The sequence below is a fragment of the Clarias gariepinus genome, chromosome 6 (assembly GCF_024256425.1).
Source record: "Clarias gariepinus isolate MV-2021 ecotype Netherlands chromosome 6, CGAR_prim_01v2, whole genome shotgun sequence".
In the NCBI taxonomy this organism is placed as follows: Eukaryota; Metazoa; Chordata; class Actinopteri; order Siluriformes; family Clariidae; genus Clarias; species Clarias gariepinus.
In genome coordinates, this window is record NC_071105.1 from 34,787,484 (window position 1) to 34,814,427 (window position 26,944).

A 26,944-nucleotide genomic window follows, 5' to 3' on the forward strand; every position below is an offset into this window, starting at 1 on the left:
CAGCATTATTATTATTACTATTATTATTGAATTTTATATCCTGATGCGTGATTATGCAATACTTTGTGCTAGTTTGTGAGACTTTATTTTAATTGATAAAAGTATATTTTTATTAATTCATAAAATAATATACAACTTTTTTCTGTTTGTCCAAAAGTCTGAACAGACTCAGGGGGTACAAACTTTTGAACCTGTGTCTTTTTTTTCCCCTCCACACAACAGACCAAACGCCTGTGTTGTTTTTCGCACTGTAGCAGTTGCGTTAGTGTGAGCAGCACACACTTGTCGCATATGCGCGCCCTCGCTCTCTCGGTTCTGCACGCGCGTTTCTGTGGACGAGGAACAGCAAGTGTGAACACAACCCGGAATCTCTCTCTCTCTCTCTCTCTCTCGCTCTCTCTTTCTCTCTGTCTGTATCTCTGTCTACTTCCGAGTGCTTAAAGCTTCCAAAACACTCCCTCTTCAAACACACACACACATAGACATCCTGCTTGGTGTGCACCTCGCGCTCCACTCAGTTTTATCTTTTATTCACTTCACGCGCTCCTTTACCGGATTGGAAGTGAAACTCTTCTGCTTTGATCACCGTTTCAACATTTTCGAAACCGTTTCGGGATTGCTTGACTGATACATATATCTGCTGCATCGCGCGCTGCCTGTTACGACTTGTAAGCGCCGTGTGTGTGTGTGTGTGTGTTTGCGTTTGCGCGCGCACTTCCAGGTGCACTTCGGGCGCGGTCTGAGTGCGGAAAGCTGTCGCGAGCGTGCCACCAGTGCCATGGCTGTGAACGAGAGAGCCGCGCGAGCTCTGAGAGACATCCTCAAACGGCAAGGCAACGAAACCTGCGCGGACTGCGGCGCTCCCGGTAAGTCAGGGTTCCTATGGTGTGTGTGTGTGTGTGTGTGTGTGAGAGAGAAAGAGAGAGAGAGAGAGAGAGTGTGTTTGGGTGTGGGTTCTTAACCTGGGACACGCACGCACAGGTAGCGTCACGTGGTCAGCCTTATCCGGTTGCCATGGTAACCCTAAATAGTATTTAAACTTATGGTACACACTTTGATGTTCAGTATTAGAGATGGAGAGGAAAATCGATTCAGCAATGTATCGCGATTATTTTGTGTTCTGATTCATGTATCACCGCACTGATTCCAGATTAGATTTTTTAAATCCATTTTTTTTAAATTGATATAAAATATAAATTTATCATCATACAAATGATATCGTTGCACAGGTGAGTTTGTAACTTGGAATTTTTCTTTAGCAAAGTACATTTTGTCAGCACGGTGGCTTAGTGGTTAGCACTGTCTCCTTGCACCTCCAGGGTCTGGGTTCAAATCCTGCCTCGGGGTCTGTGTGCATGAAGTTTGCATGCTCTCCCTGTGCTTGGTGGGTTTCCTCAGGGTTCTCTGGTTTCCTCACACAGTCCTAAAACGTACAGATTAGGCTAATTGGTTTTCCAAATAGTCTGTGGATGAGCCTGTGAATATGTGGGTAAATGTTGGCCTGCACGGTCCCTGGTTGGACTACAGGGGTTCCCGGATGGAAATTTTATTTTATTTTTAAAAATTTTAAACACTTCAATCAGTTTTGGCATATTAAAACACTCAAAACATTTAGAAAAGACATTTTAACGTATTAGTAGTAAGTAAAATACAAAATAAACAGTCATTAAATCTTCAATTATTACTGTGATTTTGCCTTATGGAAACAGTACAATGAAAACTGTGTCAAGTTGCAGACAATTAGAACACAGTAGCAGCTCCCAATTTTTCTTGAGATGATCCTGAACTTTCTTTGGATTCATGGTGCGTTCGTAAGGTGAGGTTACACTGTACTGTATATGATTACATTTGAGGCGGCAAAATGTTGCAGTTCCTCCCATCCCCACTGTTTACACTACTCCTTCGTATGAGACATGGAGGGGAAAAATTGATTCAGTGATGTATCACAATTCTTTTTTATGCTCTATTTTATGTATCACCATATTGACTTTATTTATTTTTTTATTATCATTTTTTAATTAATATGTTAATCTGTTAGCACTCACGCCTCCAGGGCGCTCGATTTCCGCCTTGGGTCTGTTTGCTAACGTATACTCTGGGTAATCCAGTTTCCTTTCACAGTCCAAAGACATGCAGATTATGGTAACTAATTGCCATTCCCAAATTGCCTTGAGACTGTGGGAGTGTGTATGTGTGTATGCACTGCAATGGATTGACACCCCATCCAGGAGTACACCACACCCTGCACAAGGCGGGGTACACCCTGCCCTGTTTAGCCTACTCTTTTTAGTATCTTAGTACACATTTTGTTGTTATAATGTGTTTATAAACAGCGTTGTAAAAAGCCTTTCTAAAATTAGATATGCTTAAATATATATGTATTAAGTAGTAACGATAAATATATTTCCACAGGAGATAAAGTCTGACACAAATTCATTGTCATAACATTCTGCATTTTTTTTTTCAAAGGAAAGTAAGAACAAATGTCTTATAAAAAACTTTTAGTAGGTTACTTAAAATAAAAGTGTTTTATTTCGATTACACCACAACAAGTGTCCTTTAATTGGAATGTTTTGTTTTTTAATGAATGACACTGCAAAGCTGGAACCACATATATTTCTAAATTTATGCAACTTACAAGTTATTTCCTTTTACGCAACGCTAAAGGCAGAGCTAAGGCAAAATATGTCGCCGCTAAGGAAGTCATGGAAAAAGCAGACAATTCCGTACGTTAGGGCTACAGATAGTCAAGTCAAGTAAGCTTTCATTGTCGTTTCAGCCATATACAGTTTAGTACACACTACTGATTTCTACAGATGGATGATAAAGTACTACTGGTGGTATCATATACAGTATATACTCTAAATCATTTTAAATGCTTTCCCTTAAAATCATTAATCCATCTGTTTATTAACTTGTAGATAATGTTTGGAAGCACAACAAAGTCACTTACATTGACACTATCCTGGGGCTTAAAAACCCCTTGACATCATATTCAGGTTATTTGCATAGCGTTTGTATCAATGTCATTGTTGCAAAGGAGTTTTACAGAATGAACACGTATAACTGTAAATATGTGTCCTAAGCATAACATTGGAAACTTAATCATCCTTACGAATTATGTTTCCCAGGGAAAGCATATAAACAAAACGTTGCAGTGGGCCTAAAACAGAACCTTGCGAAACACCAAACTTTACCTTAGTATATGTAAAGCCACCATTTACATCTGCAGGGTGATAACGAGCAGTCAAATAAGACATGAGCCAGAAAAGGGCTGTGCCTCTAACTTCTACAACATTATTTAATTCGTCAAGGAGAATCGTGTAATCAATGGTGTCAAAAGCACTAAGGTCAAGCAAGGAGTCACAGCCCTGATCAGAGGCAAGTAGTACATCATTAACCACTTTAACCAGCACGTCACTGTGCTATGATATGATGAGGTCCTAATCCTAACTGCTACATTTCGTGAATGTTATTCTGATGTAGGTACGAGCATGACTGCTGCGCTACAGGCTTTTTTTTAGAATTTAGGAGATAAATGCAAGATTTGATGTTGGCACAGCAAAATTGATCATATGGTTAAGACGCTTTTTTGACACTGCTAAGGCTGTCTTCGATTGATTAATAAAGGAAAGACAGAAATGACCACAAGTACATCTACTCATTTTGTTTGTAGTTAAATCAGCAGTTACAAATACCCATACGAACAGCTGCTACTGTAACTCCATACGAGCGATTTTTCAACATTTTCTAATGTCTGCTTAAGGTGGCCTTATAAGCATCCAGCATTTGTAGCCTGGTCGGAAATGTTCCTACCAACTACTTGAGAGTGTCGTAAGTTGCACATATGGAGGCTGTAGAAAACGATTCCCTGCCACGAATGTCTGAATTTATAGAAACAGAGAGGTTTGTACGAATCCGTCGTGTGTAAGAATATTTGTGACCAAGTTTTAATGCAGCAAGCTGCAAATCACTTTGCCCCAAGTTTGTGAATTTGTGGTGATCCTCAAGAAAAACATGTGAACATCTGACCTGCGCTTAAGAGCTGCTGTTCTACAGAATAAATCAACACCTTTTGACACATCAGATACTCTACAATACATCAATGCAGCACAGCTTAAAGTCTTATATTCTTTTTAAATCATCTTAGTTTGCAAAAAGTTTTAATTCACAATTTCTTATCTAAAAAATTGATATTAAATTCTCCACTATTCTCAATAAGAATTAAATCTTATAATCTTGTTTGTCACCCAAACCTATTTTCAGATTTTCACACTTTTAACGGTGCGTCATGGCTCATGATATGTTTCGATAAAACATGCCACCTCTGTTCACACAGTCGAGTCTAATCACACTTGCTGCCTTTCTCTAAGGCGTAAAAATGCAGGAAATGAGGCTTGCATGGTAAGAATAGATTACTGACCACAAAGCTTATAAATAGGACTATTTCCTTAAAAGAAAAATTTACATTTCAAATAATTGCATATAATTAAGCAAAACACTAGTCAAGTGATACCTATGAGGAGTATTTAGCCATGTCCTATGGGAGTCCACATGATCTTATATTAGGAACATTTGTGTATATTTGTATGAAGTGTAAAATTTGCCGAAGAAATGAAGAACTCTTTTGGAATGTTCCGTTTAGATCTCTCTAGCGCCGAGGCGCAGGCGGCTCCCCGCTACAAGTACCGACATGTCTCAGGAGAAAATGCCTCAAAGTCCGATAAAGCCACACAGCAGCATGTATTTATTTATTTATTTATTTATTATTTTAACAAACTAAATGTTGAGGCTTGCTGCCTGGCAGAAAGAAAATGAAAAATTTAAGTTACACTATTTAATGCTTGTAAATGCTTCACTACACAAAAGCATTGTTGAATTCATGAATTTGATTGGTCAAAAGCTTTGTTACAGTAGCTGTAAAGCACAATGCCCCTGTTCTAATGTTCAAGTACATTACAATAATAAAGTTTTAAAAATGTATCTAGTCCAATCGTCCATACGGTGAAGTTTTCTGTAGTATGTTCTGTAACATTTATGGAAGGAGTCTCCAGTTTTAGTGCATTATTACAGTCGGTGAGAGTACCTCCATGGACGTTAACTTACCGCTGTTCTGGGTTTCTTCTTTTATTGTCTTCCTAAATACAAGGTGCAATTTTTTTTTTGGGGGGGAAAGAACATAAATCAAAGAATTCAAATCATTTGGTCCAAATTGGACAACGCTTTAAAGAATATTTAATTTATTTATTTGTTTATTCATTCCTTCATCTTTGGCAAGTGTGTTATCCTGGTCAGGACTGCCATAAGACCTGCAACTCTTTCTAGGTATTCTGGATGCAATGTAAATGTGAAAATCGCAATTACATTATGAATATTTAAAGGGGTCATATGGGCCTACATGCACTATTTTAAGCTGTTTGGACTGAACTGTGTGTTAGGAGAGTGCGTACACAACCACTCTACGATGATAAAGAGCCGCCCAGTGATTTTCTTTTCATTTATTAAAATAACATGCCCCTTCTGAAATCAGGCCAATCACAAATGCCTGGCAATGTGACGCCACACTGCATAAGGCCGCTCCTACTATAGTTGATTGACACTGGTGTTTTAGCAAAGACCCACCCCGAGTGAGAAGAAGCTGTCGGCCATTGTTTTTGGCCGCTGGAGCAAAATGTCGCCTAAGCGAGTGTGTTGTACAGTTGTTGGGTGTAATAGCGAACACAGCAGTCGTCATTTACTACCGACATCTGAGCCGCTGAGGACGCAGTGGCTGAATTTAAATTTTGAAGCCAACTTCCCTGCCGATCTACCTAAATGCCTTCATGTTTGCGCTAATCATTTTTCCCAGACTGCTTTATAAACGCGGGTCAATATAAAGCAGATTTTGCTAGGAAGCAGCTCCTAAAAATGGATCTGTACTAACGCTTTGTGTTCCTGCTTCATCTTCACCAGGCTCGGTGAATGTCATTTCTTTTTTTATGAATCTTTGCAGATCGCCTTTTCTAATAATCACGATGAATGCGGAGTGTAAGTTAACTTGTCTTTATGTGTTATGTCGTCTTCTTTGTGTACATCCGTCTCTACTGTATATAATCCCTAATCGCCCGTTTATAATAAACAATGGATAAAGGTGATTGTCTAGTTGCAAACTGTGTACGTAGTCGGAAAACTATATTATGCTTACCTTTGTAACGTTAGATGGTTTATAACGATGTCTGTCGAAGATTAAGAAGTCATGTAAACACATCAGTAAACACATCGCGTCCGTATCTCTCTCAGTAAGTTTCTCCGCTTTTGTTGTTGTTGCTCGCGGCAGCGTAACAGCCCGTTAATTCGTGCCCGTGCAGTGATAAGAAGGACAAATCGAGTCGATGCATGTCCATTCTTTTAATTTCTGCGTTGTCAGGCGATATTACAAACTTCCGCGTAGGTTCCGTACTTAAATCAAACCAAAAACTACTTAAGAAAACAGGCTCAGGCTTTATATTCCAGCGTTTTCCAGTTTGGACTGAATTACCCACAAAGCATTGCCCGCACTGGACTACACTCCCGTGGCTATACCCCACGTGTGTTGTGAAGACACGCCCCACAGAACTGGGGGGGCGGGCTCAGCAGAGATCATAAGCATTTAAAGGAGCATGTACTGAAACAGGTTGCTGAGAACAGAGCTAGTTTTTACCAGGTAAAAGTAGTGTTTTTTTTTATACAACCATTGAGAATTTTTAATTAAAGTATATTACAATGCAATGCAATATACTACAATGGAGACATGCATAAGCGAACTTTTGGATGTTCCCGGTCTGCAGTAACCAGGATATACCAAAAGTGGTCTAAGGAAGGGAAACCATTGAACCGGCGTCAGGGTCATGGGCAGCCAAAGCTCACTGATGGATGTGAACGCTGGCCTGTTTAGTCGGATGCAACATAAGGTATACCCTAGCCCAAATTGCTGAAAAAGTTACTGTAATGTCGGTTCAAATGTCCTTTTGAAATGTACCACTTACCTAACCATTCTTAATCACCCTCTTATGGAAAGGGCATTATTCGGTGGCAGTGGTCCCTTTTGGCAGGAAAATGCACCTTGATGTGGAAAAAATGGTTCTAAAATAATTTGAGGAGCACAACAAGATCTCCTCCATGTTCTCCAGCTTTCAATCCAAACAGTCTTCTGAGGAATGTGCTGGAAAAACAAGTTTGATCCATAAAGGCCCCACCTCGCAACTTACAGGAGTCAGTGCCTAGATCGGGCAGGGCTGTTTTGGCAACACTGACCTACGCGATATTAGGAGGGTGGTTATAATGTTACGACTGATCAGTGTCTAGTCAGAATATAATGTATGTGTAGATTTATTATTTTTTTTTACAGTTGCCCTCTGATTTTTATTCAAAAGGCGTCGGTAACCCGGTTTAAGATTTGTTTCACTTCCAGAGCTCCAAACTCCCTTTTTCTTTTCAGCTCGCTCTAGTACAAACTGTTCAGAAATAAGTTTCCTGCTGATGATGTAATTTTGTCCTGTGGGTATGTAAAAGTTGCACAGAGTAGAAAAGCTAACTGGAATATTTATGAAAGTGAAAATCTTTCTTTTCCCTTAATGAAATAATGTGTGTGTGTGTTTGTATATATATATATGTGTGTGTGTGTGTGTGTGTGTGTGCATATACAGTAGGAGAAATAAGAAATATTTAGTGACTTAGTTACACACCAGTAAGTGTGTAAGATAAAACCTACAGGTGTGGCGACAACCAGATAAGCACAGAGTGAGTGTGTTTGTGTGTGTGTGTGTGTCTGTCTGTAAGAAGTGGACGTTCACCTTTTTTAAAGACTGAACATTGTTGTGCGTCACCCAAGAAGGTTATGAAACTGCGGAGTACTTTTATAATACTATTGTCATATTCCCCAAACTCTCTATCTCTCTCTAATGCTAAAGGGTACTTTCCAACTTTAAGTTTGCAAAAGTTATTATGTAATTATTACTTAATAGATGTGGCATCAGAGGACCGCCAGCTGTTCCACTTCCTCGTTTTGTGGCGCAAAGGATTGCCTATGGTCATTTCTGACACTTAAGTATTTTTCATGTGAATATCGAACAGGCCTACGAATGGGGCTTTGGTCACCTTCGGATCACATTTAATGTTGAAATAGAAGTCTCCAGGCACCCCATGATGTAGTGTCAAATGAATTGACTTCCATGACATGACAATCCGTAATTGTCTCTATGTGGATTATTTCTATAGATTCCATTATGGATTTTTTTTTATCTAGGGTTTTTACATAACATTGCATAAACATTGATTGATTCATTCCTTTATTCATTCAACCATTCGTTCCTTTAAGTTTTAAACAAATTTAGTATTTGTTTCATTATGGTCAAGGTCATGAAGGATCCAGAATCTGTTCTGTAAACAATGGACACAATTCCTGAAATACACCCGGGTGTACAACCAGTTCACCTCCTGACATGTTTTTGCGAGTTGTTAGGAAACAAAAGAACCTGGAAGAAATTTCTGTAACCATTAAGTATGTATAATTATGCAACAATTAGCTCCGACGGAGTCATCCGATTGAACGAGAGCCATTCCACAAGTGGTGATATTGAGGATAACACCCCTGGGACGTTTAACTGCTACTGTATATATGTATACGTCACATGTGTTCTTACAATCGTCAGTCACAGCATGGTGAAAGTATGGTCAGCAGCATTGGATAGAGCAGCTAGTGTCGAAACTCACGATCAAAACCAGTCACAAAAACACTTTCAGCAAGAAAACGCATCCGAAAACGTTTTGTCATCTAAAGCAACACTTTGTCTTACCATTCATTTGGAATTGAATCGTCCGTGTTGTTTTGTTCACGGCTAGCACGAGCTACAAAGCTAACTATTGTAACAAAGCCTCCAACACAAGTCTGAATCCCAAATCACTCTTTAACCCATAAAACAAGGGATTGTACAGCCTACATAGCGCACTATGGAAGTTAGCTGATATTCTAAAATGGAATAAATGAAAATATAAAATAAGTCTCTATCTCAAAATAAAGTTTTTCAGTTCTGTCCGCCTTAATTCGCGGTAATTCAATGGCTCACCCGCTTCACCAGTCGCAGTAAGTTGGTTCCACCAGTCACAGAAGGATATGTGGTGGCAGAGTAACTTAACTGGTTAAATAACCAAACAAATCATAAAATCATCTGTTGATACTAAATGGTGTTTGCAGAACTGTTGAGGGCTGTGTCAATGGTTGGCATTAGTATACATGGAAATCAATAATTTTTTTTTCATCTCCATTCTCTGCAGACCCAGAATGGGGATCCTGTTCCTTGGGAGTGTTTATTTGTCTCATTTGTTCCGGCATCCACCGAAACATTCCCAACATCGGAAAGGTCAAATCTGTCCTCCTGTCCCACTGGGAGGACTCAGAAGTTCAGGTACATGAAAAGCACTGTTATGTCTTTATCTTATCTCGCTTCTACAGTACAAACAGCACTGGTAAATTCTTGCTTCTGATTGGTCAGAAGGTATCGATGAACTTTCTACAGCATATATAACAGCAGCTCTGACAGTTAAATAGAAAAGCACAGGCAGACGTGCCGCATAAATTTAGATCTAATGATAAAACACATTTAACAAACAAGAATCTTGACAGTGATATGGTTATAGAGTCTCCAGGTAGTGGACTTTTTTCCGCGTGCAGGAAAGTCGTCGCAGTTGATTATTCATGATATAGGGTTCACAATTTAATTTAATTTGGTTCTCATTAGATTTTGTACCAAAATTTTATCTTTTCTCTTGAAAAAATGTAAATTTTTACACATCACCTTATACAATTTAAAAATGCTATGAACAAGTCTAGAAGGGATGGAAATCACCAGGGCCCACCGGATACAATATCGCGATATCTAGATGCTGATTCGAATTGCAATTCAGTTAGTACACAGATTTTATAAAGATCCCAATTCTAAACAATTGGATATAAATAATTTGCTCCGACCACACAGGATACGGTGCTGCCTGACAGTGTTAGAACGGTTTAGATCTCACCCCTTGTAGGATTATAAAGGAATGGCAACATTTTACCACCTCAAATGCAAATAGGTATAAATGAAAAAATTATTAGGCAATTATTACCATGCCAGTTAGGCAATTTGCCACACAAAAAAATTTTGATATGTAGCTGAATATTTTATTTTCCTCATTATAAAACTTTAATATTGTAATCAAAAATATTCTTCATGGTCTCCATATCATTAAAGTAGATATATACAGCACTGTGCAAAAGTACCAATTTTGTTATATATGTTTATCATGTCTGCATAATTATGTACAAAATCATGTAACATTTCCATATATAACTTAATAAATAAATAACATTACAGGAGAAGAACTCATATTATCCAGCATGCTCAGTAAAACCTAACAGCTGTTTTCCTTATAGTTCTGTGCAAAAGTCTTGGGCACATACAAAAATATGGCATAAGCAAAAGATGCTTTTGAAAATATTTCTGTATTAAAAGAAACTTCTATAAAGAGAAATAAAATAAACAGTCAATATTTGGGGTGAAAACTCATTTCTTAAAATCAGGAGTTTTAGACACAGATTTGGACAGTTCTATAAGAAAACAGCTGTTTTACTGAGCTTGCTGGAGAATATGAGTTCTTCTGGTAACTTTATTACACTCGCTCCTTTTCTATTTTTATGCAAATCCCAGGAGCGTACATTTAGGATTTTTTGTTTTTATCTGAAAAGTGGTCTGTCTTGTACTATATATTTGTTTTTCCTTACAGATATGAATATATTCTCCTGTAATGTTATTTATTTACTGTATTTTTAAGTTATATATGGAAATACTGAATGATTTCGTACATAGTTATTCAGACATGATAAACATATATAACAAAAATGGTACAGCATATAATATGGTGCCTAAGACTTTTGCACAGTATTGTACTTTTATAAATTCTCCCTAGGATGAGATTGATAAAAGATGGATTAAAACATAATGAGCTCTGTAGCAGCTCCTGAGAAATACTTTTGACCAGAAAAGCTCAAAAGTAAAATGTAGATGTTCCACAAAACCATATATATACTGTACATAGAAATAGATCAAGAGTATGACATCATTTTACTTCATTAAAAAAATATTGCTGGAAAATTTCTGCTGTATAGGAAAATAAATATTTCAGATATATACTTCAGTATAATAAATACTTCAGATATAAATACTGTTGTTGCGTTTGACATTACCTCATCATTTACTACTTGTTTATAACCATGTGCCCATTTATAATTTATTCCTTATTACTATAGGCGTTCAAGTCATACTGGGGTTCTGATGAAATATCAGCTATATGAAGCCCTACAAAATTCATTCCCTTGTTCCCTTTAACATTCAGCGAGTGGAATGCCTGATCTTTAAAAATCATCTGCTAACTTGTCACCAACTTGTGGAACAGACAAATCTGTCTGTGGGAACTGACACAAAATCATTCACGAACACCACTTGCATGTGACAGGAACTCGGCTGTGAGTTATTGCCAAACCCACTTCACAGTCCCGATCTCACTTTAAACCCTTTCCAATAGTTTCTCAGTTCCTGGGGGGCCAGTGTTTCAGATGTGAAGCAGGCATTAGTGTAGCAGGGGAGTATACAAAGAAATAAAGCAAGTTTTTACTCATAACCTGTTCTGTTATTGGGCACAATCAAAAGTCCCGGGTTGACTTGAACGCTTTAATAGGGAGATTGCTGTTTCTGTCAATACAAAACTAAACGAACGATTTATTACTTGAGCAGCACCCTTTATGCTGTCACATCTGTATACAGTAAAAGTAGATGCGAGACAGGATATAACAGTTTCAATCTAATTTCACAGCTGTCGTCTCGGCAGCCAATAAACAGTTTCAGAGAACATTTTCATGCACACCTACTATGTAACGCTTTTCTAGCTACTGTACTTCATTAGAAAAACCTACTTCATCTTGCCAGTTTACAGTTAGTGTACCGCAGTAGTGTACAGTTAGTGTCTGCTTTTTCCATGTACTGTAGCATGTGTTAGTCATCATCTCCTCCACACGATGATGCCGCTTGGATATTTTTAGCATCCTGGACTCTTTCTCAACCAAGCAGCGACACTTAGGTTTTTCAATAGTGAAGTCATTGTGAATGAGCACAAAGGAGCAGTTTATTCTTCAGTAAGTTGTGCGTGATCTTAATGTACAAGTGTTTTCTTTTCTGTGTGTCTCAGTTCATGGCGGAGAATGGAAACGAAGCAACCAAAAGTAAATTCGAGTCTTACGTGCCGGTGTACTACTACAAACCCACTCACAAAGACTGCCAGTAAGTCTGCCATCGAGACCAGACAGATTTTTTTTTTTGTTGTTGTTGTTTGTTTTTCAGAGGTGTTGACACGTGTACTTTGAGTGCTGATTGTGGGTTGGGTTGGAGTTAAAGTGGTGTTTAAATAAGACATGGTTAACACACGGTCTAGCCTCCACCAGCGCATACACATTAAAACTGGATATAAAAACACCACAGGAGTGTGTATTATATATTAATAAAAAGTACTACCTTGCTCAAGTTTGGACTTGTTTGTTGGTTATGACTCATCTGATCACTGCATATGTAAAAACAAGCTGTTCTTCAACCATCTGAAGTTACAGCCTATTATTCAGACATTCAGGTTAAAGTATTATATTCATATTCTGGAGGTATCACAATTTTATAAATATTCTGATTCAGTATTACAACCCCACATCAAGGATAAATGGATGGGTAAATAGATGCTTAAATCAAACTTGGCCGATAATTTACTCAAGCAAAAAGAAATGGTAATGACAAAGAATTGCGATTAATAACTGACTAGATTTTTTTCAAATTACTAGATCTTCCTAAGTATGACGTCGCACAGTTTTATAAAGAATCTGCCTGTTTAAATATTGAATCAGCATGGAACAAATCACATAGCCTCAAGGAGCGATTAATGGGGCGAAGCATGACTTGGCCCCACCATTTAGTGAAGAAGGAAAATATATTACACGACCCATATATTACTACTTGTATAACAAGTTAACACAGTTCTCAGAATTTACCCGCAGTGTGTGGGTTAAATGCTCCAGCTTGAATGTCCCTCAGATAATGCATTTTTTTTATACCTCAAACTTCCTTTGTTTCATTCCCTTTCCAACCACACTGTTTCAGCGTTTACAGTATATCAATGAGCTCCTGCAGAGCCCCACCCCTACCAGAGAACATCAGGGAAGAGGAGCAAGCCAGGGGGAGGGGCTTTTCTTATATGAGGTCACAATAGGGCCCCAAGTGCCCCTGGATTTTACAAAAATGAAAAAGGCCAAAAAGTTGAGAATTATAACTTTTTTGGGGGGGGGGGGCACTTACAGTATACTAGAAACCCATCTTAATATTTAAAAATGACTAATAATTGAATTTTAAATAACTCTCTAAAGGCAAAACATTAAGATGGGGCTAGGATAATGTAGACAACGGACATTCCTGGAAACAAAATTTACCACAAAGGACATTCCTGGAAACAAAAATCAATAGACGTCCAATATGGTAGAAAGTAGAATCGTATTGTGTTGTTAGAATGTCGTGTTCATTGTGTCCAAACTTGACCTTTTGGTGGTGCTTAAGTGACAAATACCAGAGTTGCAGTAAAGGGAGATGAGACTATTCTGTCATTTGGTGACATTTAATATAAATAATGCATGGACTCAATAATAATAATAATAATAATAATAAAAACAACAAGCACAACAATGATACAATATGGTGCTTATGAGCTTTGGTGCTTGGAACCCTAAACCTATATACTGTATGTCCTACTATGTACTGTATCCTACGTATATGATGCAGAGTTTCATATGTCGATCTGTGCGTGTGCACACTCGTAGAGTCCTGAAAGAGCAGTGGATCAGAGCTAAGTACGAGCGGCAGGAATTTACCCCAGACAGGAAGCCGCTGGTGTACGAAGGAGGTGAGTGTTATGCCTTATAACAAGAGGGGAACACAAAGATGCAATGATTTACCAACAGGTTTCTTGACGTGTTTTTCCTTGAATGCAGGGACCAGAGACGGTGTGCTAATGAAGAGGGGGCGAGACAACGGGCAGTTCTTGAGCAGACGCTTCGTGCTGTCCGAAAGAGAAGGGACACTTAAGTACTACACAAAGTTTGATGTGAGTTTCTCACACAGCACTCTGTGACACTCATCACACATGATGAGTAATGTCCCAACCATTGGCATGCTTCAATAAGTTAAGCATAAAGTAATAATTAATGACATATGGGTCCTTAGAAATTGAGACACTGTTCTGTGTGTGGTGTAGGCTGGGAGCTAGATGCAAAAACTAATAATTGTGCACTTTCCCCCACAAGCAGCTGTGACTGGTGAGAATATAGATTGGGGTGAACAGGCTAGACAGCTCCAGTGTAATAGAGTTTAAAATATTCATGTGTGATGAAAAAAAAAGTGTATGTGTACCAGAGCTGGGAGGTTAAACACAGTTTGTTCTCTTCAGAACCCTGCTTGTACAACCTCTGTCCTGCGTAATCTGTTCTGCAAATCAAACAAGCTTACCTCTCTGAACATTCCTGTAGTTTTAATCCAAAAACCATGGTTTTACAGTTAAACTCGAGGTACGAGGGGCACACAAGTCAAAATCGGGACTTTTGATCAACTTTTCTTGATGATGAGACGCTTAGTCACATTTTTTTTTAAAGAAGGCCGTACGTCTTTCGGGAGTGGCTCGGATCACGCTGCAATTGCTCCCATGAACATTCTAGTGAAACGCTGGGATAAGTGCATTAGTGTAGAAAGCGGATATATAGAGAAATAGCATTAGTTTAGTAATCAAAAGTACCCTGATTATGCACTTGTACTGTACTAGAACTGGTCATTTTAGTTGTTGCAGAGGAGAAGTTTATTTAATGTTACCAGCCTCAAAAATTATTAGAGTAATTGTTTCACAGAAATTAATATTTTTATTTATAGAATCTAGTCTCATGCCATTTGTTACTATAGAATCATTATCATATTACTATTAACCAGGAGAAGTGAAAGAGCTGTCAAATAATTCAACACAATCAGAATCGAGAACTCAACAGCACCCTGGAGGATATTTCATAAATATTTACTGTATATCATGGTTTGAAGTGGAAATGAAGGTTAAATTAAGCATTAAATGTCTTCGTCTTCTTCATTTTTATCCCAAACAGGTCTAAACTTTTAAAGGTTTTTAAAATATTTTGGCCTAAATGAATGCACACAGATTTGTGTTATATTGCAGGTGGCAGGTGTGATGGTCAGTTCTGTTTATAAGAAATTCAGAGATTTTTTTGCGTTCACACAGGCTAAAGAACCTAAAGCTGTAATAAAGGTGGACACTATCAATGCCTCGTTCCAGCCTGAGAAAATTGGGAACCCTAATGGCCTCCAGATCACATACCTTAAAGACTACAACACGCGCAATATCTTCCTCTACCATGACAACAGCAAGGTCAGTATCAACTACATTTCATAATTAATGAGGCCATACAGTACACTAATCAACTGTAACATGATGACCACTGACAGGTGAAGTGAATAACATTACAATGGCATCTGGAAGTGGGTAAGATACAGTATTTTAGGCTTTGTGCACATTTTGCCCCTGATGTGTTGTAAACAGAAAAATAGTGTAAGGATTTAAGCAATTTTCACCAGGGCTGAAGTGTGATATTGCTAGAAGACAGGGTCAGGGCATCATCAAAACATCAGCGCTTGTGGCTTGTTTCCTGTCTGCCCTGGTCAGGACCTACCAAAAGTGGTCCAAAGATGGAAAAATGGTTAACCAGAGACAGGGTCATGGTCGGCCAAGGTTCACTGATGCGGTTGGGGGGCGGAGACTGGCCCGTGTAGTCTGATTCAATAGAAATGCTACTGTAGCTCAATTTGTTGAAAGTTAATGCTGGTTCTGATAAAAAGGTCCATCAAACACAGTCCATTACATTTCGTTACGCATGGAGCTGCGTAGCCACAGACCGGTCTACAGATCATGCACCCTAACACACTGATGAACGGTTTGAGGAGCCCAACAAGAAGTCTGAGGTGTTGACTGAGGGTTCTCCAAATTCTCCAGATCACAATCCAATCGAGCATCCATGGGATTTGCTGGAAAAACACGTCCGCTGCATGGAGGTCCCACCTCACTCTATGTTATCACTGTACATTATAGCAGCTTTCATTTACTGTAATCTGTATGAAACATTGTAGGGCGTGCTTCTATAGAAAAATCATCCGCATCAGATGACTTAATTGCAAAATTGCTCAACTATTTTATTATTTCATATTATATTTTTCTTTTTTTTCCTTTAGTGTTCAGTGTGTTCAATCCAGGCTTGATGTACATGTTCCTTTCGTCGATCTTTCTCTTTCAGGAAATAGTGGACTGGTTTAACTCGATTCGAGCCGTCCAGCTACACTACCTGAAAGTAGCTTTCCCTGGTGCCTCCGAGATTGAAGTGAGTATCACAGGGTATCGACACCATCTTACTGTACATCGGCTTAGTAGTCACTAATTCATCTCGATTTGTACCTTTCCACTGTAACGTTTAAGTGACTGCATTGAAAAACGTTTGTAAACTGTAGTTCTGAAAGACAGGAATGTAAGCCTGGACCTGCTGATGGATCCTGTGAGTTTAGGGGGTTAATAACAGTTAGGGAGTTCACACACACACACACACACACACACACACGTAAACTCCTCTTCTTCTTTTCAGTTCCTGTTAATATGTCGCACATCATTGTGTGGTTCTAAATACTGCTGATGAAATTATAATTGTGTGGTAAGCTAAAAATCGAATAATAAAACATGTCGACTAAATGGTTTATTAACTATAAAGTTTATTTGTAAAAGTATTCAGTATTCTGAATATGCTGTTGTGGGTTATGTGCAACTGTGTGGTATTCCACAGTTAGTGAAATATATAATAATCATGTTTTCAAGCAACGAAATTATATAATATCTGGGACCTTCTAGCATCATAAATATACGAAATTATGCAGGTAGTCTCATATACTGGTCTCGCATTTCACGCTCCAGGCAAAAATACAGACTTACAGTATGTATATTTGTTTTACTTATTTTTTGGCTTCAAAAGGGATAATAAAGTGATAGAAATATCCTGATCTTTTTATTTTAGCCTGGTCTGGGATTATGCTGTGTATCCATACTCTCTTGTCATGATGGTCAGCACCATCGAGCCATGGCTCCCAGTCAACCCACACGGTTGGGAAACTAAACAACCATCACTCTACAGTGCGCTGTATTGACACATTTTGTTTAAATCGTGTAAGAAATCGATGATGCTGCCACTTTTAAGGTGTGTATGGTTATGGTTTAGCACAATATAAGCGTTCTGGGTTTTCTCACCTTCAGTACAGTAAAATAAATCATTGAACACTTTAGTACAACATGGAGGATTTTGACTTTAGGCCTATGTAAGTGTATAAGGTACTGTAGGCAAGGCTAAGCTGTGATGAGTTGGGTGTACCGTTTGGAATTCGTATTGAATTCGTATTTGAATCACAAAAGTTTTTAACATACAATGAGTTTATAAGCGATTAGTGGTTAGCTCTGTCGCCTTGCACCTCCAGGATTTGGGTTCGATTCCCGACCAGGTTTGATTCCCGCCACCATGTGCATGGAGTTCGCATGTTCTCCCCGTGTTTCGTGGGTTTCCTCTAGGTACTCCGGTTTTCGTCCCACAGTCCGAAGACATGCAGATTAGGCTAACTGATCAGGGTGTACCCTGCCTCGTGCCCTAAGTTTTCTCATGCCCTAAGTTTTTAATCCAGACCCCCTGTGACCCTAAATACAGGATAAAGCGGTATAGATGCTGAGTGAGAGAGTGGGTTATCAGGATGTAATCTCAACATAAGCCAGAGATCATCTCTATTATGTATTCCAAAGAAAAAGCCCAAACACTGAATAACTAAATTCCCATGTGTTCCTTCTTCAGTTAAAACCCAAACTGACACGGAACTTCCTGAAAGAGGGCTACATGGAGAAGACAGGACCAAGGGTAAGCACACATACTGATTACTCATAACATCTTGCTCTGTATGTTAAGTAAAGTTTCTTGAGCCATAGCTTGTTTCTTCATATTTTACTTCCAAAGAGATAGACTTTCATGGATTTTTCGATCTAGTCTTGAGGAATAGTCCAGATTTCCTGAGGGACTTTTCAGTCCAGTCCCTGTACCTGAGCAGTTCTAAAAGAATGTTTTTTTTTTCTTTTGTAAAGCCATACAGTTACCTATGAATCAATCAAACTGGTGATACTGAATGCTGAGTTGTTGGAACGGATGAAAAGGGAAATGAGGTTGCTGCTGAGGTTGTTACAGTACATGCACAACCAGTTTTTGAGTTCTACCTTTAGGAACTTTGCAGCCTGTCGCAGTTAAACATTCATTGCCATTTGTTCTATTTTAGTACTTTTGCACATTACTGTATAAGCATCTTATTGCTCGGGTTCGAACCTGACTGCAAGTTAAAAAACTTCCTCTGAGCAGGTTTTCATGGTTGTTCAGGTTTTTTTTTTCCAACATGCAGAAAACATGAGCTTTAAAGAAATTCTATCACTCTATGTGTCACACACGTTAACAGATCATGGTTTATAATAATTCCATACACTGAGGTTATTTACTGCTCAGTAGCTCAGTCGTTTCACAGCCTTGTGCTTTTACAAATCAGTCCCACAGACTATCAGTTAACAACTGAACAAACTGGTGGAACCAGATTCTAACCTGCAGTCAGGACTTCTGTACTGTATTCACAGGCTGAACGTGAGAATAAAGACTGTGGGAAAAACACACAAGCGCCTATATTTTAGTGGGTGTGATCTTAATAAGTATTATGAGTATTATTTAATATAGCTGCTTACATGCTTTTGAATATGGCGATATGGATTTGCCTTGTTATTTTCTTCACAATCTTTTGCTTATACATGAAAAGAGGAACTTTAATTGCTTTTCGGGACTATTATAATGTGATATGAGTCTGATTTAAAAAAACCTATAAAAACTATATCTGAAGCAAGACATAATTGTTTTAAAATGTGCATGAATTGCCAGATTTAATGAACCTGGAAGTATTGCTGAAGATTCATTTATGCAAATGTATGCGGTCATGTCATTAAAAAAAAAAAAAATCAAAAAAAAGCTACAGTATCTTTTAAACTGCTGTTCTATGTAAAATCAACTCTGATTAAAAAAGTGTTTGGTGCCACTTTATGTCTCTTCTTTGCAGAAACCATTACGTTTGCATAATAAGGTGTACGTAATGAGGTAATGCGTGAGGTTGAATGAAAACAGCTTTAAAATACAGTTTGATTGTGGTTCAAATGTGCAAATAAAAATAGTATTAGGTAAGTAATAGTTAAAGAAAAATTACTGTACCATTGCAATATTACCAAATTTCTAACCTTTTGGGTGGGTGAGGCTCTTATAAATAAATAAATAAATAAATAAATAAAATTATATACTGCACAAAAAAATAAAGGGAACACTTGGTCCCAGTTTGACTTTGAGAACGCCTCTCATACAGTATGTGTATGCATTGTTCAAGTCAAACCGGGACTAAGTGTTCCCTTTATTTTTTTGAGCTGTAAATTTATTATTATATAAAAATATATAATATTTATGCAGCACAAGAATAAAAAAAAGCAAGTCCATCTGCAGCCACACGTTATTGAACATTCTCACGTCTTATCATGTGTCACCCTGGAATACCATCAGCAGTAGTGGCAGTGATTTTTTTTCCCACGATTTCTCAAATGACACCATCGAATCAGGCTGTCCTGCCTCGACGTTGTCACTCTCTGCCTTCCAGACCTGAGCCGATCAGCAGTGGAACCAGTTTTTTCGAAATCTGTCCCACAGCCTGGTAATGGCATTCCTAGTAACACGACACCACCTGGACACATGTGCTTGCGTTAGACCAAGATAAAGCAATCTGACGGTCCTCTCTCTCTCTCTCTCTCTCTCTCTCTCTCTAGTTATTATTGTAACAAGGAAAAACTCAATTCTGAATTAGATTATAGGTTTTTGTGACAGGATGAATTTTCGCTTATTTTATTTTTTATAGGGCAACATTTTTTTACTTTATGTACAGTATGTTTTATTATTAGTGATTGTAATCAGGGAGTAAGATGTAACACGTGAACACAGTCAGGTAACGAGGTAATGGGAGGGATGGGTTTAGCATGTTTTTTGAAAACAGTGGCTTAGTGGTTAGCATCGTCACCTTGCACCTCCATGTTCTGAGTGTGTACCCCGCCCTGTGCCCCCTCTCAGTCTCTCTCGATAGGCTCCAGGCCCCCTGCGACACTGTATACAGAATAAAGCCGTATAGATGATGAGTGAGTGAGTGCATGCAGTCATAAATAAGGAGTAAAAGCCTCAAAAAGTATATAAATAAAAAAAGGCCATTTTCAGTGATCTAGCTAGGATGTATTAAGAGAGGTGGTATTAATCAAAATCAGTAATGTTTTTTGCTTCATTTTTCTTCCTCCTTTCATCTGCTTTTATGTTTTGTCTCTTTCTTTGCAGCAAACGGAGGGTTTTAAGAAGCGCTGGTTCACCCTGGACCACAGGAGATTAATGTACTTTAAGGATCCTCTGGTAGGACTTTTTTTTTCTTTGCTACCTCAGTGCTTTTTCCTTTAAGATTTTATGATAAGAAGTGTCTGATGGAATGTGGTTTTATAGACTTGATAAACCCGAGATAAATTCTCAAAGCCTACTTGGGCAATTTAACATGCGCTCCTTCCGTGAAAATCACTCCGGCGATCTGATTAGGTCTGACCTAGTAACTTTTTACGGAGCAAGTCTGAAGGGCAAGCACAAGATTACGACGTGCCAATGTGGGACAATGTGGAGTATATTGAGCCTACCGATAACAAGAGCCTAGGAATGATGGTTTAAAAGCGATAAGTAGTGTTGGGTGGTTTTCTTGGGTGGCGAATAAAACTGTATGTACTAAATAAGGGGGCACATCTGAACGCTCATAAGGAGCATTCCTAGATTTAGGGGTTTACCAAGTGTTAAAGAATTTTCCAGTCATTAAAAAAGGCACAATTTCCATAAAAACGTTGTAAAGTCTTTCTGCTGGCGCTGGGACGATTATGTTGTTACCTCTTACTATATAATTTTGCAGTTGTATTGTTATAACACCTGAGACCAGAACACAAGGGTTAGCCCGTCGTTTATCCAGTGACTCACTCGCTGTTAGACATCATTTAGCTTTAATAGAAAGCAGGGTTTGTAATACCTCGGGGTATAAATCTCAGCTGTGTGTGTTTGTCTTTGTTTGTTTGTCAGGATGCATTTGCTAAAGGCGAGGTGTTCCTGGGTCACAAAGATCTGGGTTACAGTGTCAGTCCCGGCTTACCAGCCAGCACTCAATGCAACGGAGCCTGGCAACATGGCATCACCATAGTGACACCCGAGCGCAGTTTTCTGTTCACCTGTGAGACTGAGCCAGAGCAGCTGGATTGGCTGAAGCACTTTAATCACGTCATTAACCTGCAGATGTCGCCACAGGAATACAGCAGTGAGCATGTCACATTTGTGGAAATATTGCGGTTTTTAATTTGTCTGTAAATGCTGACTTTGCCTTAAGTAATAGATCTTTCTACAGTAGTACTTTAATCATACAGTTATACTAAATGATGTATGTGCTTGTCCGTAAAGTGTTTTTCTTCTTACTTAGGAGTTTACCAATAAATATAATGTCAGCATTTTGTATTCTGTATTATATAATTAGATTGAAATGTCCTTTAAATGTAAAAGTTATATATCCTTTTTTTTCAGTGGAGGCCCTGTTGAAGCGTAAACACTGACGGACCCACGCTCCTCTCTCAGCCCCAGCTTGACCTATCACCTCTTGACTTTGAGAATTAAACACTACTTCTTTATTTTTATACATTGGAGTACTTTTACAGCTAGTGTATTTCCTGTAATTACCAAGCTAAGCAGCCAAGGAGATCAAGATGCGTTCTTGTAACAGTCACTTTTTTGGTTCCTTTTTTTTTTTTTTAATGTATTTGTTTTTGTTATGATACCGGATTGTGTTTGTGTGCTATAAAAGTTATTAATTCTTAATCTAATCTTCCAAACGATTGATGTTAAATACTGAACACAATAACTATGTTCTAGTTTAAATGGCTCTGGCAGAGAGCAGATTGCATTTGTTTTGTCCTGGAATGCCCTCTACTGGTCAAGTTATGCCATGTAGTGCTTAAGGGGAAAAAACAAAAACAATAAATAAACCATGCATGACCTGTATATCAATATTCATGATTGATATGTGATCTTCAGTTCAGAAATTTTTTTTTATTTAATTGTCCAGTTTGAAAACATTGAATAAAAAAGTTAATTGTTTCCTACATTAACTACAACATGGTTCAACTACTTGCTTATCGCAACACCAGTAGAAATTCATTTCCTAAAGACAGTGATGCGGCAGCACTTTAACCCTATGGTGAAGAATAAACCACCTTACAACCAGCCTACAGACTTGCATACACTGTTCAGTTTTGTTTTTGCTAGTGCATGTAAGTTGTCATCCATCATAAAATAAATTGGTTCTTCCCACTTTATTTATAACAGCCAATCAGAGACCTAGTTGTGTTGTGCGCTCCTCACCCAGCAAATTCACCTATTGGCCATGTGCATGACAAGAAAAATAAATTAGTGGAAGTGAAACGACTGTCGTCTTTGCACAAAGTATGCGCCTATTAAAGGCCATCTTAGTTGCGCTAGCGAAACCAGATGTTATCACAAATACAAACCTTATCGTTCCTTTAACTGTGCCTCATGCAGACTTTCACATGTTGCCAAACACAAATGTATGACATGCAGTGTAATTATGTTTTGATATATTTTTTTTATCATAACAATTTATCATTTACTTTTGTATAAAAATTACTTCACAAGATGTTTATTCATGAGAAAAATACAACTTGAATCTTAAATCTTTGCAATAAACACACTGATCAATAATGGAGGACTGTCATGGATTGCATAATGAAAGTAAATGTGTTTGTGTGACGAGATGATTATTCTTAGTGTTGTATGATGGCGTATGAGCTTGAGAGAAGACGTGTGCCCTGATGTGTGTGTGGGTGTGTGTGTGTGTGCGCGCTCATTTGCGTCACTGCCGTTTGAAATGGCACCCAGGTGTTCAAAGTCGAATCCGGCGGCCCAAAGTGAGCATCTCCTAAATCTAACATGTCATGTGCAATTGCACTTACGTGTGAGTGAGAGTTTTAAGAGGCGAGTGACAGAGAGAGAGGGACAAAGAGAAAGAGACGGTTGGAAAGGAAAGAAGGGCACTTAGCAAGAAAGCTAATTGAGGCAGAAAATTCAAACATATCAACTGTTGACATTTTGGAAACGTTTTGGTTGAAGGACGCTAATTTTAAACCCTGGATGGAAACTTTTAAAACTGTCTGCACTTCAGATGAAGGAAACCAGGAAAGCGGTGCTTGGTTTTTCTGAAAATTTCCGTTTACTTTTACGGACGCTGACTTTCGGTAGACCAAGAGGATGTTTTTCTGCAAAGATTTGGATAATGGCATCATTTAAGGTTTATGTACTGACATCTCTAAGGACTACTCAACCATGTCTACAACTCTGCTGATGTTTTAAATGCCTGAGCTTTGTCTTTTGTCTCAGATTTTTTATTTTTGTTTGACCTTTACAGTTGAGTGCCACTCTGTGGATCATGAGCTTGGTGCCCAATGCCAACATCTCCGTCCCTTCCAACTCGGGCACAAGTGGAACAGGAAGTGGCTTAAGCGGAGGTGGAACAGGTACCGTGTGGGTAACTCCTCTTCTTGGTGCTACCCTGATCACCATGTGCATCCTTGGTGTTGTGGGAAATGTTTACACGCTGGGTGTGATGCGCTCTGCAGTTTTGCGCCGCTCTGGTTCCATGTATGTCTTCATTGTCAATCTGGCAACAGCTGACTTGCTCTACTTGGGCACCATCCCGTTTGTGGTATGCACCTATTTTGTCCATGACTGGCTCTTCGGTGAGACAGGTTGTCGAGTTTTGCTCAGCCTTGACCTGCTCACAATGCATGCCAGTGTTTTTGCCCTAGTGGCCATGAGCCTGGAACGTTATCGAGCCGTGGCATCGCCATTCCACGCCCGTCGTTCCGCTGCTGATTCTGTCCGACGCCACTGGCTAGCAGCTCTTGCCATTTGGAGTGCTGCCTTGGCACTTACTCTGCCCATGATGGTAATGATCAGGCTGCGGGAAGGGCGATCAGGGGCCTCCGGTCTTGTCAAGCGCATCTGCTTCCCCACATGGACATCTGAGGCCTTTAAAGCCTACCTCACTGTTCTTTTCTTCACCAGCATGTTGGTGCCAGGGCTAGTCATGGTAGTCCTGTATATCGGGTTGGCGCGACACTACTGGAAAGCACAGTCCAACCTTACACGTGGAGGAGAAGGAAACAAGACCAGCATCCGTCTTTCCACCTCTTCTTCTCCATCCAGGCGGAAAAGGCTTAAGCATAAGGTGGTCTGCATGATCTTCAGCATCGTGGTGGCCTACTGGGCATGCTTTCTACCTTTTTGGGGCTGGCAGATGGCCAAGCTGTTCTCAGCCGAATCCCTGCGCTCGTTGACACCTGCCACACACACCTATGTCAACTTCTTTGTTACGTGCCTTACATACGGCAACAGTTGTGTGAACCCACTGCTCTACACATTGCTTACTCGGAACTATAAAGACTACCTGGCACAAAGAGGACAGGCGTCAGGCTCTAGTCGTATTGACCAAGGCTCAGGAACAGGGATCAACGATCTGTAGATGATATTATCCACTGTTTTTGGGGTGAATGCCAAATATGGATAGTGTCCTTCTTATATTAAACCATAACCGCATTTGGTTATATCTCATATCCCAATACTAGTCCTGGAACAACCTCCCCTGCCCATCATGTATGTTTTTGTGTTTCTCTTCTATATTACATAATCTTTAACTTAGGTATTGTTGTTATTGACTGAATAGGACTGTCTGGGATGTGTGCAACTGAAAAACGTACTACAGGACCAAAGGGTGATCCAAGACTAGGGTTGGAAACCGGTGGATTATACTGTATGGTATAAGGCCATAGTTATGACCTTTGGACATAAAGACTACTTGATCAGGATACTTTGCCTGCTTGAGCTCATTTAATCTGGCTAACTAATTAATTATCAAGGCCTTTTAAAGGTTGGTGCACTTGTTTATAAAGTACTTGAGCTGTGCAAAGCTTGGAATACTAGCATTGTCAATCTATCCATATAGACACATACAGTACAGAAGAATGAACTGGTTTTCGCCCAGGTCCAGGACTCAACACGGTACATGGGCATCAAAGACGTTAATTGGGAACCACTGCTTTGAAGTTTATTCAATGACTTTTTACCAACTACCATTTTGTTTTTAATGCTGATATGTATTGGAAATCCTGTTTGATGGACAGTCAATGATTTCGTTGCTTGCTACAACCTGCTAAACATACAAATTGCCATGTTTTCAGCATAATGTTTTTGCCCTGGACCATCTTTAGTGCTTTGTTTATATTTAAACTATATTATGTCTATACAGTATGTCTGATATCCTGATCAATATCAGCACTTCTGACTTCTAAAGGTGTGCTTTCTGTGAGGTTTTTTTAGAAATACATCTCTAAAGACAAAATAAAGACCTCAAGCTCTTATCACTACAATCAACTTACCATTGGTTCTTTCAGTAATGATGCTAAGGTAAAAAATAAAAGCATGCGTGTACATCCAGTATTTAAACAATAATGCGATTTGAAATGAATATATGTGCTATTGTGTGAGTGTGCAGTTACGGATATCTCCAGATTGGACGTGTCTCTACTGTTCCCCTTACACTCTGGAATGTTGCCCCAGGCTGATAAATTCCTCACTCTGCACCACAGGCCTTTTCGAACAGCAACGTAAATTATTCCTACTCAGCTGTGAGAGCAGATAATAACGCTGACAATACAGAAGATCTGGACAATGCCAGATGAACCAGCTTACCCATGGCCTTGGTGAAATCACGGTGGTGCCAACACTGATGAGACTCACTCCACTGGAGCCAAAAACACAAGTTTTAAAATGAAATCAATAATAACCTCCCTAAGCCAAAAACTATTGCATGTTTTGTTAGCTGTAGTTGTAGATGTAATTATGATTTATTATTTTGGATCCGCAAAAACAAACTAAAGTGTAGATAACTGATTATTGTCACGATTACTGGCTATCAGGTTGATAATGGGTCTACATTGATAAGTGCTCATGTTTCATAATGCAACATCTGTAAACACAAAGAAACTGGTAGATCTGATTTGTAACTAAAATAAATAAAGAAATAAACAAACAAATATATATATATATATATATACTTGATCAGTCAAACGTTTGGACACACCTTCTAATTCCATGGTCTTCCATGATTTTTATTTCTTTCTACACTGTAAAATAATCCCTAAGACGTCCAAAATAATCAATAATCTAATATTTGAACAGTTGATATTGAGATGTACTGTATCTGCTGCTTATGCTCTGTAACGGCTCTAATCTGAGGTGCTGTTTGTTAATTGGTGATTTCTAAGGCCGATAACTCTAAATGAATTTCTCCTCAGCAGCAGAGGTAAGTGTTGGTCTTGCTTCTCCTGGGATGGTCTTCATGAGAGACAGGTTCATCATGGTGCTTCAAATGCACTTAACAATATTGATCTTGCAAGGACTGTTCCAGAACAGCTGTCTTAAAATATAAAACTGTTATGTTGTTGTTATTTAATTACCCTATTCCATATGTTTTATTTCATTGTTTTAAAATTTCCAGTATTATTCTTGAATATGAAAAATAAATCAGTAAACAAAAAA

The 26,944-nt window shown here is 38.7% G+C and overlaps 2 protein-coding genes across 2 annotated transcripts; both read left to right on the forward strand.

Moving 5' to 3' along the window:
- The first annotated feature begins 373 nt into the window (after nt 1-373).
- zgc:92360 (uncharacterized protein LOC436988 homolog) lies at nt 374-23,042 on the forward strand. Its single transcript, XM_053499225.1, has 11 exons — nt 374-866; nt 9,292-9,422; nt 12,238-12,329; nt 13,901-13,983; nt 14,072-14,184; nt 15,358-15,504; nt 16,424-16,507; nt 18,008-18,070; nt 20,597-20,668; nt 21,368-21,599; nt 21,860-23,042. The coding sequence occupies exons 1-11, from the start codon at nt 779-781 to the stop codon at nt 21,886-21,888; spliced, it is 1,134 nt and encodes a 377-aa protein (XP_053355200.1). The 5' UTR covers nt 374-778; the 3' UTR covers nt 21,889-23,042.
- Nucleotides 23,043-23,710: 668 nt separating this feature from the next.
- uts2r4 (urotensin-2 receptor 4) lies at nt 23,711-25,691 on the forward strand. Its single transcript, XM_053499148.1, has one exon. It carries the CDS (start codon nt 23,775-23,777, stop codon nt 24,867-24,869), a length of 1,095 nt encoding a protein of 364 aa, XP_053355123.1. The 5' UTR covers nt 23,711-23,774; the 3' UTR covers nt 24,870-25,691.
- Nucleotides 25,692-26,944: the final 1,253 nt, after the last annotated feature.